The following is a 15,224-nucleotide window of genomic DNA, read 5'->3' as shown; positions in this document are numbered from 1 at the left end:
CTTCTTTTCTTCTTTAATTGAATTATATCTGTCATCTTGTCATTGTTGGTGGGAGAGAATAAAAAAAAACGAGTTGATAATTTGACACTTAGTGGCGGCCGGGGGGGAAGGCCGATCGAGAGATTTTGAGTGAGATTTTAAAACGATTCTTTTTCCGATTCTGCTTGATTTCATTACAGGTAAGCAACTGGTGTGAAGAAGATATCATTTCGCGTGTGAGTGATAGGAAAACATTCGCCCTCAACAAGGTAACAGAGATATTAGGTGGTGGAATTTTACAGATACAGTTGATTGATAACTGTGGTCTCGAACGCAGTTCATGTTCGAGTAGGTGACTTCAACAGGTGTACTTGGTAAAGACATCTACTTCAAACAAGAGTTCTCGATTGCATCTTGTTATCGTTGTAGAATTGTGGAGATGGTAGAGCTCTAGGCTTTTGTTTCTCTTATTTGACGAACCAGGATATAATACCTTTGTGTGTTGAGGATACTTTACTGTTCGCTCTGCATTTTAAAAGGTTTACTGTATCTTCTAGGCTCTTGACTGAGTTCAAAGGCTTCGGTAGAGTCTTCCAGAGACTCTCTCTTCTTGGCTTAACGAACGTAAGCTCACGCCGGCCATCGAATGGCTTACTAGACTCTTCCTGATACAACGTAGTTGGATAGTCAGCCATGCAGAACCGCGGTCCTGCCGTTTGAAGCAAGCGGGAAACTTTAGGATCACTTTCAGCTATTTGGAAAATGGGAAGTCCAGCAAGTCATCGGATGGCCGGCGAGACCTAGAAGGTTGTTAAGCCGAATAGGAGTATCTGCTCCTAGGAGTAAGTGTTGTTGATATTGAGAGAATTTCCAAGGGCCGATAGAGGTATCGTCGGACCGATTCAGTTGACAGTTGAATAGCATCCTGATCGTTCCCGCTGTAGTCCTGTAGAGGACCTGACTCTGTAACATAGTAGCATCAGTATAAGTATCAGTATAATCGATCAAATGACCAGCGTGATCTAGAAGGCCGTTAAGCCAAAGCAAGAAGCAGAATATATCATCTGAAGCCTGACTCTCATATACCAGAAACTCTTAATTAAATGCGCATTAGAAATGTATATCAAAAGCAATCTTGCTGATTGGGGGGACACTCCTCACTACGGTGAAACGGTTTGGAAGGGATTTGAACACCGGTTCCACCGTGTGAAGACAGACGACCCCAATAATGTCAGATGATGTCCTTTCTAATCTAAACACGAAAAACGAACTCTAACTTTGGAATTTTAATACCAACCAAGCCTGGGATAACAGTGTAAAAATACGTGAAAATCAAGATACTTCTCGTTGAACACCATCTATACCTGTTGACCCTTTTTTTTTTCGGGGAACATCCAAACAGAGGGTGACTTCAATCCGAGCTATAAATACCACAAATGCTACACTGCAGGGTCGTCGTCATCTCTCCAACTTTACACCGATCGTAAGCCAATGGCTCGCAACCTTCACCTTCGATCTGCTACACACCCAGACACGTTGTTCGTGGTTTCTTTCCGTAAACCTCTGGATCGAAAGGGGTTAATATTGGAGTCAATAAATTCACGTCCATTTATATCTTTCCCCTCGTTGCGCATTCTTCCTCCCCTGCTTTTGTCGCTTTCTTTCTGTAGCTGTAGGCTCCTATTTTTTTTTGCTACAGGCAAACCCAGTAGTAGTTGACCAGAGTGTGTATCCGCCTGTGCTTGTAGCTCTGTTCGCACAATCAATTCGTTTTGTTACTCACCGCGAACATCACAAGATGTTGCAACATTATGCTCCTTGTGTGTGATTTTCCCTCTTCTTTTTCTCTTCCCCTTTCTCTCTCTCTCTCTCCCTCTCCATCATTTATTGGGTGGAATATAGCCGTAGCCCCCTTTGTGGTGTGTTGTATCGTAAAAGGTTGATAAACAATTAATTCCCGTATAAATTATACTATCGCCGATCGGACTCAGTCGGAACAAACACTCGGCTGGATGGCTCTTTTCTGATGCAGCCAAAGCGTGGGCTTCTGCGCTATTTTTTTTTTTTTGCTCCGTTTCTGTACCTCTGTTTGCTCGTTTGGTGTCGTCCAACTACCTTGTCTCGACGACGGCTGTTGGTGGAGTAGAGTGGTGGTGCGCGGTGCTGATGGGGTGAAAAATGTTGATCGCACGCGCGTTCCAATCTCGTTCGATTAATGCTTCCTGAGGCAAGGTCCCAAGCGACCAACGGCGAAACAGTCCACCAGATCATAGGCCAAGAGGGGGGGGGGGGGGGGGTGAACCTTTTGCGAAGGTCCGGGTAAAATAAGGCACGAAGCAGCACCCTCAGCACGATATCATCTTCGCTGTTGTGCTGTGCTACCTTTTTGCGTATGTTATATGGATGGTTGGAGACTTCTGCAATCTTGCACTCCACGACACGTCGCCTATGCGCACGCCTACGGCGCACAGTCTCGTTCGTATTCTTTGATTCCAATTTTTACGATCTCCGCAGAGAAAGGAGAGCTGCACACCGAAATCGCACCGTACAGATTGTGTGCGGACGTGTGTCATCGGGCAAAGAATCGAACGTAAAAGGTGCACGTTTCTTGTTTTGTTCCCTTTTTGCGACCATGCGCGGGATTGTGTTTGGGGCGGTTTGGGGAAGGCGTGTGAAGGCTTCGGTTCGCGTTCGCATTCGCATTTTTGCACTATTTATTTGGCTATCCGGAAGGTGGATCTTTGGCGGGCTACCATAACGAGAAACCGAGCAAAAGAGCTGCACAAATCGTGCATTTCAATTGAGCGGTGTGTTCAGCACCGCTTCTACGCCTGCTGGGTACGGTGACCGGGGTCTCTGACCTCTCCACTGCTGGATGTCCGGAAAACCTGCTGCTAGTGCTTGCGACCAGAGCACACAGAAACTCGACGCCCATCTCAATCTCCAGCGCCAAAGAGAGTCGGAAGGTGGCGGGGGGGAGGATGCATATTTAATCTGCGAAGAAGAAGTTGTGCATAAAAAAGACATTTTTGCGAAAGATAAATGTCGTCTGAAGGAAAGCAGAGGGTAACTGGAGCCTATTGAAGCTTTCTGAGGATTTGGATTGCTAATGTGGATTTCGAGGTCTCCGTGGTTTCGCTCTTGGGAGCAGTTTGTTTTTATGAGATTATTATTAATTTTCTAAAATGCTACCCTTTTTTTTACTTTTTGCTATGACTCGCGCTTTAATCGCGCTTACCGCCACTTCCCGAAACGTACAGCATTTATTGAGGTTAATTTTTTTTTTGCTGTTCGCTGCAGAGACGGCTTTAAATCACTGTCCACTGGTTTCATTTCGCGACTCGGTTTCTATCACGCACGCCTGCACACACACACCATTTTGAGGGGGAAGGGCGATTACTTCCTGTAATACCGTTACCGTGCACACCATCAACGACACCATTATCACCTTTGACGGTATCCGTACAATTTTGCAACCATCGGATCCCCTCGGATCCCCCTTGCACGTGTGCCTCGGCGATCCGTTTGGTGCTAACCGGGGGGAGGGTACCAAGGGTCCACGGATGGCCCGATTTGGTGACGGTGATCGCGGTGCGCCTACCGTTGCGTGCAGCCGTAGACGTCGTGACGTGCCGAGCTCTGATAGCGATGCGTTCCGTAAAAGGGTGTACCGTGTGGTCGGGTGGGATCGCTAAAAATGGGAGCAGTTCCTAGGTAAAGGCGAAGTAGCGAAATGGGCAATAAAGAACTGGTTTTTGGGTGGTGCAGTGTTAGGGAGGGAGGGGGGAGATTTACTGTGTCGAAGAGCGCGAGAGCGCTCGTTCAATCTGGTCCAAGAAATTCAGTAGAAAAATAAGTTATTATGAGTCCTGTCTTGGTCATCTTAACATAGTAATCCGGCTATTTATTTCTACACATCGACAGCTCTACTTCGCGAGAAGAGAACCTACAGAAATCGTTCCAGTTAATCTTTCATTTATTTATGAACAAACGTTTAAGGATTCTTGGATATTGGTACTTGAAAAATCTATTCCAATAACCCAGAAAGCAGCCTGCATATGCATTTGCTGCCAGAGAGCTTTAGAGTTAGTTAATCCAGTCTTGTTCCTCGCCTTGTCTTAACGACTTGTAGTAAGTCCCCCATATTAAAGGCCTACTTACTGAGGGGGAAAAATCCAGTAGAGATTTGAACTCCAGTTCTATCGTGTGAAGACCGGCGCCGTTGTCATCTCAACCATCGATCCGCCCGTTAAGCAAGATGATAAAACTTCAATATCAGTTCAATTTCAACAATAGTTGCTGCATAATTTAACTGACACCAACGACACATCGTGATATGTTCTGTAGCATGGTTGTTTGAAGCAATACGGTCACAGGCCGTTCTATCGGATTAAAACCCTTTTTTTGTACAACGAAATGAACGAATGAAAGTAGACTTCCTTGCTGAAAACGTGGTGTTCCGGTAGAAATCGCTTACGGGCGTATGCAGAACGAGAAAGCATGGATGCGCTGACCACTCTATCCACCATCGTCCAAATCCAGCTTGTACAAGACCTCTTTTACCTTGCTTTGCGTGTGTCATGCCCCTCATAACCAGCAGCAAGAGAAAAACCAGTGCAGTATATGGAAATACATGATTGCAGCTGGACAGCACGAATTGTCTCTTTCATTCCGCTTCTCCAGAAAGCGATGAAGAAATTGTGCAGCAGTTTAAGCACACAGCAAGCTACTGTTTCTTCTAGTCTGCGGGAGAGGAAGCCGGGAAATCCCTCCCCACGCCCCCTCCCCTCATTTACGCTTGCAATCTTTATCGTGATCTTCCAACAGGTCCCGTACGTCAGATGAGTGTATCCTAACGAGAGACTGAGTGTTTTGTAGTGTGTAATGCCGAAGCTGTACGCTATCACTGCTCGCCCTAGCCGGGAGCGAGTCGGAATGCGCAGTAGTGACAGAAGCAAATTTATGACGTTTTCGCATTCATGTGCTGTGTTTGCGTATTCCGGTGCTCTCGCTGTCTACACACCGATCGTATCCCCCGCGTCTGTCGGCTGGGTTATCTCGGAAAAAGAAGGTGCAAATTACATCACTGTGCAACTGCGCACCGCTTCCATCCGCGGTGTGGAAGCGCCGAAGCAGTTTAATTCTTAATCGGTAGGGATCTTGGTAAGGGGGGCGTCAAGTGTGTGTGTGTGTGTGGCACCTCCGAACTTGAGCAAAACCCTAAGATCTCAATTTACGATCCGGTGGGGATTACTTCACGCAATTGGTATAATTTAGCTTTTGAGCGATTAACACGCACTCCTTGGCGCAAGCGAATGGCGGAGGTCGTGCATAGATTATAGCGCGCACACCGCGGTGTTGTATCCCTCTCGGGTTCCGAGCCGGTCGTGATGGAATTTATGACACCACACTCTTGTCCTATTTCTCTTCTCGGTGCGCTCGCTCACTCTGTTGGGGTGCGTTCCCATAGTCTCGGTCAAAAATTAATGACCGTTTATATGTTAAGAAGGGGCTATTAGGCAGTATCTTAAAGCTTAGTAGGTTGTCCCATTAAATCTGCGTAGTTGGTGCTGAGGTTATAAAGGTGATCGTTGCGAGTGCTTTGCGACGAGTACGCTCTCCAATGAATTGAACATTGGCTGTGTAGATATTCAGCATTTTAAAAAAAAGACATCCGTCCAGAATTCAGAAAGAGTCTTTAATTCTGAAGCTTAGAGAAACTAGACTGTGGATTATACCATCCCTCCAATCTGTTCCGCCTTGATTTGATTGTAAGGACATTCCAACATCTAATCTTCTTATAATACACATCCATAAAGAATCCGCCGTCGAGCTCTCTCGTTCTACACACAGGGAACGTTATAATAAATGGCTAAAGACGGTGTCTACTCATTTGCAACTGCAACGCCCGTATGACAGCGATAGCAAGAAGAAGTAACAACAGCAAAAAAAAAAGACTACACCAACAACTGCAAACCACCTCTGTATCGGCTAAAGGACAGCAATCGGTCCGTCGTGAGAGGTGACGGTAGTATGTGGTTAGCTAATTTGTTGCTCACGCCTATGTTTAACAAACTCACTACACATCAGCAAGCTACAGCTACAAATCACCCGGTCGCGCGCGCGTTCCCCACACACCCGGCCACGTAGGAGGATGCTGCTGGGTGCGTCGGAATGGGCGGCTGCACTTTCGCACCAAACCCCGCGCACCGACTCCCACAGCGTGTCGCCTCCGGGGCTACGGAGACTCGTTTGTGAGTTTTAGGTTCGAGCACGAGCACTGACAGATGACAGTTTTAATTATGAGCAACCAGCGGAGCCAGTCTGTTTTGGCTCGCTGCTCGCTGTGTCTCGGTCCGCTGCAAGGTGAGCGCGCGCGTTTAGAGGTGTCGCTGGTGGCTGTTGGGACAAGATTTGTAGCTGACGACAACGCGAACACCATCCGCCCAACCGCGCACCGTATTCATCACGCTTAAGCCGTCGTCGTCTGTGGCTCGGTGCGTTCCGGGGATTTCTTCGACTCTTCTGCGTACACAGCAATGTATGTGCTGACATGTGTGCTCTCCCGACATTTGTCTGCCGCCTTCATCATCCCACCCCGCCAATCACCAATTGCTAACAATGCGATTTTGACAAGCGGGATGAGTGTGTGGCAGTGCACTTTGAAAGATTGGTAGCCAGTTAAAGGCGCGTTAGAAAGAAGTTTGAAGTAATGATTTGCTTAATGATACGTGTGCGGTGACAGGCGAGTTTTGTTTGCTGTTGTTCTTTTCTTTTCTTTTTTTTTTATTAGTTTTTGATGTGTTGTTATAACGTGACTGTTTATAGATTAAATGTGAGTGATGGACGATTCATGGCTTGTGCGTAGGTATGCGTGTATATCAGAAACTAATTAAAGAGACGTATGACGTTTAGACAAATGGCGGAAGCTAGATGAGGCTGACATTAATAAAGCTGTAATCTGTAAGAAATGTCATACTTCACGATTACTACTTCCCATCTATTACCTGTCGCATGAATAGTTGGATCTGATGCCGATAAGAGGGTTGTAACCAACTTAAAAATGACACTGAAAACTATTTAAAGAAATAAATTAATCTACTTTTTTCGTTGAAAGTCATGACAATTCTGAGGAAAAATTCTATGTGAGATGTCCTGAGATTAGAGAATGGGATGCCCTGTTTGTTGAAATCGATCACATTTCCTAGTTTTCTGGAGAGCCTAAGATAATCTCTAACTCCGAAGTTGTAAGGGTCAGCAGATTTTATCTGGTTGGGATACCCAAAATCCATTCTGTTATGGGCTTCCAAGGGGCATCAGGTTGACTTCATATTCAGCGATTTTCAACACGATCTCTAGTTGCCTGTGATGCAATGATATCCGCTGAGTGTTCTCTTGATATTTTTTTTTGCTGGTTGTTTTATGGTAGCTCTTTTCATATGGCTGAGTGGCTATATAAAAACATGACAAACTTCACTAGTTTAGTAGCCATTAACCATCGCAAGAAGTTTTCTTAATTAACCTCATTTGTTAACCCATATTCTTTCCACTCCCAGGTATCGAATGGACCATTGGGTGCGCATTTGACACCGATCGTTGGTGGTGGCCACCAGGCAGCGGCGTCTCCACAGCAGCAACAGCAACATCAAGGATCGCAACAGCAACCACCACAGCCGTCCGCCTCGCCACAGACGGCCGGCATAAGCAATAAGCCGCTGTTGCCAACCGCCTCTGCCAAGATTCCGGCCGCCGGTGTCCTGCTGCTCAGCACAACGGCGGCCGCCACCTCCGTAACGACAGCAATATCAACGACGCAGAAGCAGCAGACGCCGCTGGTAAGCAGCTCACCGCAATCTCCGGCCCAGCCGTCGTTGTCGGTTTCATCACCGGCGGGCAGCAACCAGGCACCATCAACACCGATACAATCTCAACCCCCCTTATCGCCCCAGCAGCAACAGCAGTCGCAGCAAGCGCAGCAGCAGCAGACGACGACATCCACCGCCAGCGGTGGTGGATCGTTGAAATCAGTATTTCTCGGAGTGAACGCCGGACCGAATGGTGGCGCTGGTAACACCACCAATACGCTTATGTCACCGGCGGCTGCCGTTGGTGCGGCTACCAATTTCTCGAATAGTTTAGGGCCGGGCGGCCCAGGTTCGGTCGCCCCCAACAGTCATCATCTGAGCGGGAGTTTGGCGGGCGTGGTCGGCCCAAATGCTGCCGGTGTTGGTGTAGGCAGCAGTGCGAGCAGTAACGGTAGCGCGGCACCATCCTCGCTGCCCCTCTCCGTACCGCACACACCGCCAGCAGCCACACCTGCAACGGCCGCCGGTCAAACGGGAGCAGTACATCCACCGCTCGAAAGTACCACTGTCGCGTCCTCGTCCTCCTCCTCTTCCTCCTCTTCCTCCTCGTCTGCGGCGGCGGCTGCAGCAGCGGTAGCAGCTGCTTCGGCGGGCGGCTTACGTACCAACAGCCCAGCTGTGCCCGGTGCCGGCCCCGTGCCATCGACATTATCGGCAACGGTCGGCGGCCCAACCACTGCCTCCCTACTCAACGGCAATCATGCGGCGGCGGTCGTGGCGGCAGCCGCCGCAGCCGCCCATCCTTCCATGATGATGGCGAACGGACTCGGAAGTTTGCCGCCGGCCTACCGGGCTTATCCCGGCTACCCGATCTACTCACCGTACGGCAGTTTTCAGCACAATCCTTACCTACCACCGTCGGTCACCTCGCCAAATCTGTCCCCGCGGTTACATCCGGCACTCACGCCCATGCCTCACACGCTCATGGGTCTCGGGCTGATGGATGCCCGGTTACAGCCACCACTGGGTGCGGGCCCCACCAGCAACGGTACTGCCGGCCGTCCATCGGACCGCGATCCCTCGCCACTGATAGCAGCCGCCCAGCAACAACAGCAGGCAGCTGCAGCGATAGCCGCCGCAGCAGCAGCAGCATCCCAGCAGAAGGTGCGGCCGATCACACCGAACACGAACTCGAGCTCGAGCAACAGTTCGTCCTCGTCGGCATCCTCCTCTTCCGCATCGTCCGCGGCCAGCAGTAGTACGTCTTCCGTCACGATCGTCTCGAGTACGGCACCGTCGGCCGGCGCCGGCGCTGCGACCACTACCGACTCGTCACTTCCTCCGCATTCCTCCCAGCACTCGCATCCACCAGTACCGCACCCGGGAATGCATCTTGGCGGTGGCCCACCTGGGAGTGGTGGCGGATCAGTTGTACCACCTCCACCACCTCCCCACCATCATCTACTGCCACCGACGCATCCGGGTGCCGGTGGACCGGGCATGTCACCGCTGCTCGTTGGCCACCATCATCATCCGTTAGTGGTCGGCGGACCACCACCACCACCACCGGGACTTATACCACCCGTTGGTCCTCCTTCGCATCTGCACGGCAGCAGTGGTGGCGGGGTAAACAGTATTAGTGGGCACCCGCAACCGCCCTCTAGCAGCAGTAACAATAACAGTGGCAGCAACGGTAGCAGCAGCAGTAGTAGCAGTGGTAGCAGTGGCAACATTATTGTCTCTTCGCGTCCTCACTCGCCTCGGGGTCACAGTCCGAACAGGGAAAGAGATAGCTATAGGTAAGTTGAAGTTACTTAGGAATTTTGTATAGTTCATTTATAGAGGCTTTTTAGTCTCTGAGACTACATTCGCCACTAAATTACTCTGGAGTGAGTTTAACAGAGTATGCTAATATGAATGTGTATGTTATTCGTTTCTTATTTGCAGTAGTAACGTAAGTAGTTTATCACGCTCTACACCCGGCTCCACGACGATACCTCCGTACAGTGGCGTGGGCGGACCTGCGACGAGTATTGCGGGTGGTCCTTCGCCAGCGTTGCCCGGTGCGTTCGGTGGCGGCGGCGGTACCGGAGGGCCCCATTCGGCTGCCCTCGGCCCGTCTTCGGTGGCCATATCGGTCGTCTCTTCTAGTCTCACTTATCCTAAAACTACACTGGCGATCGGAGGCAGCATCATGTCTTCCTCCTCCTCCTCCTCGTCCACCTCCTCCTCGACGGTGCCGTCGGGTAGTGGGGGCGGTGCAGGAGGGCCGGGTGTGCCTCCGGGATGGCCCTCGGGTGTAGCCGGTCCCGGGCAACCTCCCACCGTCGTATCGATAGCATCCCACTCGAACTCGCCCGCAACAGCGTCCGTTGGTGTACATAACAACAGTTCGTCCTCGTCTTCCTCGTCTACGGTCGGGTCCCATCACCACCATCATCACCATATGCAGCAGTCGCAGCAGGTGCAACACCATCATCATACGCGTCCAACACCTCCACCAACGAGCGATCGGGGCGGAACATCTTCCTCCGGCTCGATTGCCGTGTCGTCGCCATCTTCGTTTTCGTCGGCACCACTGTTCGCCACACCGATTCCACCACCAACAAGCGTTTCCCTGTCCAGCCCTGCTGGCGGTGGTCTGTCCGGGGCGAATGTTTCCGTCTCATCCGCATCCGCTGCGGGACCACCACCTCCACCGCCTGCCGCTACCCATCCACATCCATTCTCGGCCGAATCGCTCTTCTCCACGAAAGGTAAGTCTCGTATGATTTTCACTGCTCTGTACCGTCTTGATGCTAATGCTTTTCTGTTACTTTTCCGCAGCGTCTGACCAAGCTGACATGTTACGGCGTGAGCTAGACAACCGGTTTCTGGACCGCAGTGGGTTAACGGGGGTACCAACGGGACCTCCCTATCTACGCCAGGAACTGCACCACCATCAACACCAGCATACGCATTTGCATCAGCACCAACATCAACCGATGCTGCCCGGTGCGGCCGGTGGTGCACCCGCCATCTTTCCGCCACCCCTATTCAAGGACGTGCCTAAAATCGGTGCCGTCGATTCGCCCTTCTACCGGACGGGGATTGGGATGCCGGCCTATCCGGCGTATCCGCCCGGTTTGTTGCATCCCGGGCTGAGCGGACCGACGCAGTTTGTGCCACCGAGTCATCTACAATCGTTCGTGCCGAAGGTAGGTGGCTTTCAGAGCTAAACATTCTATCACACCTTACATGTATCATTTGAATATGAATGCGCACGACCGTAGTCCAGAAGTTGGGGAAGTTTGCCTCAACATTCCAATAGCCAAGCGTGCAAGATCATACAACACCTAGTCCATCATGCTCATTGCCTGTCCTAATTTTACTTTGTGAAGTTCAGAACATAGACGCGGAGTTGCTAATTTCCGTTATAACTCCTTGTACACGTTATGTTCTAAATAAGTTCAAGCGCTCATAACCTCCAGTAAATGCATTTGTTACTTTTTTTTAATTTTCTCACATTCCCATACTTTTCGCTTTGACTCATCCGGCTTTTTCTTTTCTCGTTTGTGTACCATTTCCGTCACATCATCATCACCATCATCATGTACCACAATTACCCTCATCCACCACCAACACTGTTCATAACCAGCAGCAACAGACGCCACCGGTCGATCCTAACAAAAAGGTAAGTTCTTCGCTCATCTTCATCGCGCTTTTGCAGGACACGCAGAGCACTACTCCTTTGATACCTTACGCAAAACATGCACTCACACACACACACACTTGAAACTTGCCATCGTTTACAAGCGCTTTAAGAGTTCGAAGAGAATGTCAACTGAAGCAATGTTCTGGTTTTATTTATAATTTTTCTTTTCGTCTAGAAAACTGGAAAGTGGAACGCAATGCATGTGCGTATCGCATGGGAAATTTACCATCATCAGACGAAACAGAACCCGGACAAGGCGGCCTCCATGAAGACGGCGTCGGAGATGCTGCGACCACCGTCGCACATGTATCCACCGTCGGCGGCGGCTGCTGCTGCGGCCGGGCTCGTACGTCCGCACGATCTGCCATCGTCCACGTTCCCACCAGGAGGCCTTCCCGGGCGACCGGGTCCATACGAGTCGACACCGTTGCCGCCCAGCTTCATGAGCTCCCCGGCTAGTCACATAGGTAAGGGGCCGTTATGCAACCCAGATAGCCAACACGCGATGTGAGACATAATTGAGTGGGAATAAAGACGTTTCATATCATGATTTAAATGTTTTGTTACAGCAGTAATTATCAGAACCCGTTGAAGAAATGTTTCTTTCGAAAATTTCGGAGGATCCTTGCTGTTGTCTTCGGTATTTATTTTTCACTTCTAATATACGAAGAAACACGTTTTTTCTGACGAATAATAGCCACAGATAACTATAAAATTCTTCAAATTTCAATTTCAATCAATACGTTCCCCACAAGAAACCACAATGTCTCATTGAGGAACAAACAAAATAGAATGTGGCTATCTGGGAAGTCTTGTGTTGTCTTGCGGCAGTCTACTAACAGTTTTTTTTGCGTTCAATTTTAGGTGTTTCACCATTTGGGCGGTATGCCTCGCCGTACGGTGGTTCACCGTTCAGCGGCCTATCACCATTCTCGCGGGACATTCCGATGGGATCACAGATCCCGGGCTCGCTACACGATCCTTGGCGCAAGTGAGTGCTGACCGCTCGCTGAGCGTGTTTCGCTGTGGAGCGCGACAAGCAGCTGTAGCTAATTGGTTTCCCTTGTTTACTCTTGTTTTAGTGCGTTACCGCGTAGCGTTAGTAGCTTTCCACCTGGACCCCAACCGGCCGGTGGATCGTGGCCACCGATTAAGCAAGATCCGGGCCTAGCAGCGGAAACGGCACGCCGCGAGGCGGAAGAGCGCGAACGGCAACGGGAGCGCGAAGAGCGGGAACGCGAACGGCAGCGGCGTGAGCGTGAAGAACGCGAAAAGCAACGCGAACGTGAACGCGAGGAAAAGCTGCGCAAGGAGCAACAGGAGCGCGAACGGGAACGGGAACGCGAACGGGAGCGGGAACGCAAGGAGAAAGAGCGACGCGACATGGAGCGGCGCGAGATGGAACGGGAACGGATGTTGCATCAGCAGCAGCGCGAATCGAAGGCTGCCGCAGCGGCGGCCGCCGCTGCCGCAGCAGTGGCCTCCATTAATCGGGACCGTTCGCCACTCCGCAACGGAACCGAGCTCGACATCCGGATCAAGGAAGAACCACGGAAGGACGATGAGCTGCTGATGCGAAGTCATGCGGCGGCGGCAGCTGCTGCCGCTGCCAGCGATCCACGCTACCATCCATCGATGATGCCCCACCCGTACATGACCGGTCGGCATCCGGCCGCCCACATGCTACCGGGTGGTCATCTGTCCCGCTCAATGTTGCCACCGTCGATGGGGCTTCCGACGCACTTCTCGCCGCATGGTTCCTGGGGTCCGGATCCATTCCGAGACTATCGGCTCGATCCGCTGCACCATCCGCTACGCTACAATCCGCTAATGGACGCGTACCGGGCGGAGGAAGCGAAGGCATCGCTACTGTACGCCGCCCAAACGGCAGTGCACTTCCGTGGGAAGGAACCGAGCCCGGTGCCACCGCCGCAACAGCAGCAACCACCACAGCAGCAGCCACCTCCGCCCCACCACCGACATCCGCCCGGTGGTGGACCACCCGGTAGTGTTGGAGGTGGAGGTGGGGGAGGAGGTGGAGGACCACCAGGACATCCGCCCGGATCCGGTACACCCGGTGCAACGGGTGGACCGCCCGGTTCACTGAAATCGCACGGTTCTTCCTCCACACCGACGAACGGACCAGGTGTAATGGGGGGCGGCGGTGTTGGTACGCCCGGAGGTGGTGGGCCGGGAGGTACGGGACCACCACCGTCCTCCGCCGGTATGCCACCATCGTCCGGACCGAACTCACTGCCCACATCGCTCGATATGCACAAAAAGGAGGATACCTGCCAGTCCCGATGATAGTCGGTGGGTGGCGGCTCGTTGGTAGCAGTCGGTGGCAACGGTAGCCCCCATCCTTCAGCCGTAACGACACCATTGATCGTAATCGTGGACGATGATTAGTCAAGGAAAGCAGCATCAATTAACATCGGGTCACGTGTCACTAGGAAAAGGGAAGCAAAAACACCTCAAAGCAAAACACTCCAATAACTGACAAGCAATAGCACAAGCAACAGAAATCGCAAAAGAGAGAGAGAGAGAGAGAGAGAGAGAGAGAGAGAGAAAGAGAAAGAGAAAGAGAAAGAGAAAGAGAAAGAGAAAGAGAAAGAGAAAGAGAAAGAGAAAGAGAAAGAGAAAGAGAAAGAGAAAGAGAAAGAGAAAGAGAAAGAGAGAGAGAGAAAAAACAAAGAGGAGCTAATTGCACATAGCAATCTTTGAATCACTTTTATTATTTATTAATGTGATGCGCGAACCTTGTCACGTGTCGGTACACCTACTTCCGTTTTATGCATTCAAACCCTGGGACCATACGCTCTTAAACATGTACCACCCTTTTTTCCCTAACGTCAACAAACACACACGCACACCAACAACAAGATTCTCCTCCTTTCCAAAATGCGCTGGTGCATACTAAACTATGAGGAAGTATCAAAAACAAAAATAAAAACTGTGGAAACGAAACGCGCGGACGGACGCAGACAGGAGGCCGGACGAGAAAGACTGATACACAGACACACACACACACACACAAGAGAGAGCATATGCGAAGGGATGCGATGATCTCGGTCTAGGCAATCTAGGCAAGAATTGTGTAAGAGCAAAAACCATGTGTAACGAACGAGCGGCTTCAGAGATCCAGATCCACTTGCGGGAAGCACTCACAGGATTAATTTTGCTTTTGGGTTTTTTATTTTTTATTTTGCTAGCACACATTTTTTTGTGAAGAAAACGCTTTACCTTTGAAAACGTTGAATAGCAGGCAAAGGCAATTTGCAGGCACGAAAAAGCGCACAAGAGCAATAGGATTGTAGGGGCGAAAGAATTATTTTGAGAACACTCTTGATTAGTTAATTTTATTATACTGTCATTGTAAATAATCACTCACACGAACACATACATACACAAACACTCACATAAATGGCCTATTTTGGATGTGTACGTGTGCAAGTTCACGAATGAACTCTACCGGAAACGGTTCATTGCTAGCACTAAAGTACGAGGTACACTCATGCGTATCAGTATGGAGGAGGGAAAACAAAACGAACGACACAAACACAAGCAGGACTTGTCACACTGTCACTCTTTTTCTTCCTTTTCCCCCCAACTCGTCACGACCCCCTACCTTATCCCTCTTCCTTATAATCCTTCGCATGCACATTCCAAAGTATGCCAAAAACTCAATAAAAAGGGAACGAGATTTGTGAGGCGCAAAGCAATAAAACATCTTAATTACACACTCA

The 15,224-nt window shown here is 50.3% G+C and overlaps 4 protein-coding genes across 4 annotated transcripts in view; 1 reads left to right on the top strand and 3 right to left on the bottom strand.

Annotated features, from left to right (window-relative positions):
• The window catches only part of LOC126560048 (nascent polypeptide-associated complex subunit alpha, muscle-specific form), a 79,965-nt gene extending 66,082 nt beyond the window's left edge, over window positions 1-13,883 (top strand). The window contains exons 4-10 of the mRNA XM_050216246.1: window positions 7,536-9,583; window positions 9,732-10,540; window positions 10,611-10,981; window positions 11,425-11,457; window positions 11,654-11,945; window positions 12,343-12,469; window positions 12,561-13,883. Coding sequence (XP_050072203.1) covers window positions 7,536-9,583; window positions 9,732-10,540; window positions 10,611-10,981; window positions 11,425-11,457; window positions 11,654-11,945; window positions 12,343-12,469; window positions 12,561-13,785 — 4,905 coding nt within the window. The 3' untranslated portion in view covers window positions 13,786-13,883. The remainder of the gene's footprint in view (window positions 1-7,535; window positions 9,584-9,731; window positions 10,541-10,610; window positions 10,982-11,424; window positions 11,458-11,653; window positions 11,946-12,342; window positions 12,470-12,560) is intronic.
• The window catches only part of LOC126568348 (vacuolar protein sorting-associated protein 16 homolog), a 335,612-nt gene that overhangs the window by 184,617 nt on the left and 135,771 nt on the right, over window positions 1-15,224 (bottom strand). The window lies entirely within an intron of this gene.
• Window positions 1-15,224, bottom strand: part of LOC126559745 (GATA zinc finger domain-containing protein 1-like) — a 357,373-nt gene that overhangs the window by 280,436 nt on the left and 61,713 nt on the right. The window lies entirely within an intron of this gene.
• The window catches only part of LOC126561343 (40S ribosomal protein S15Aa-like), a 108,254-nt gene that overhangs the window by 84,458 nt on the left and 8,572 nt on the right, over window positions 1-15,224 (bottom strand). The window lies entirely within an intron of this gene.

The sequence above is a fragment of the Anopheles maculipalpis genome, chromosome X (genome assembly GCF_943734695.1).
Source record: "Anopheles maculipalpis chromosome X, idAnoMacuDA_375_x, whole genome shotgun sequence".
In the NCBI taxonomy this organism is placed as follows: Eukaryota; Metazoa; Arthropoda; class Insecta; order Diptera; family Culicidae; genus Anopheles; species Anopheles maculipalpis.
The sequence above is the reverse complement of the archived record's forward strand: the minus strand, read 5'-3'. Positions and strand labels throughout refer to the sequence as shown.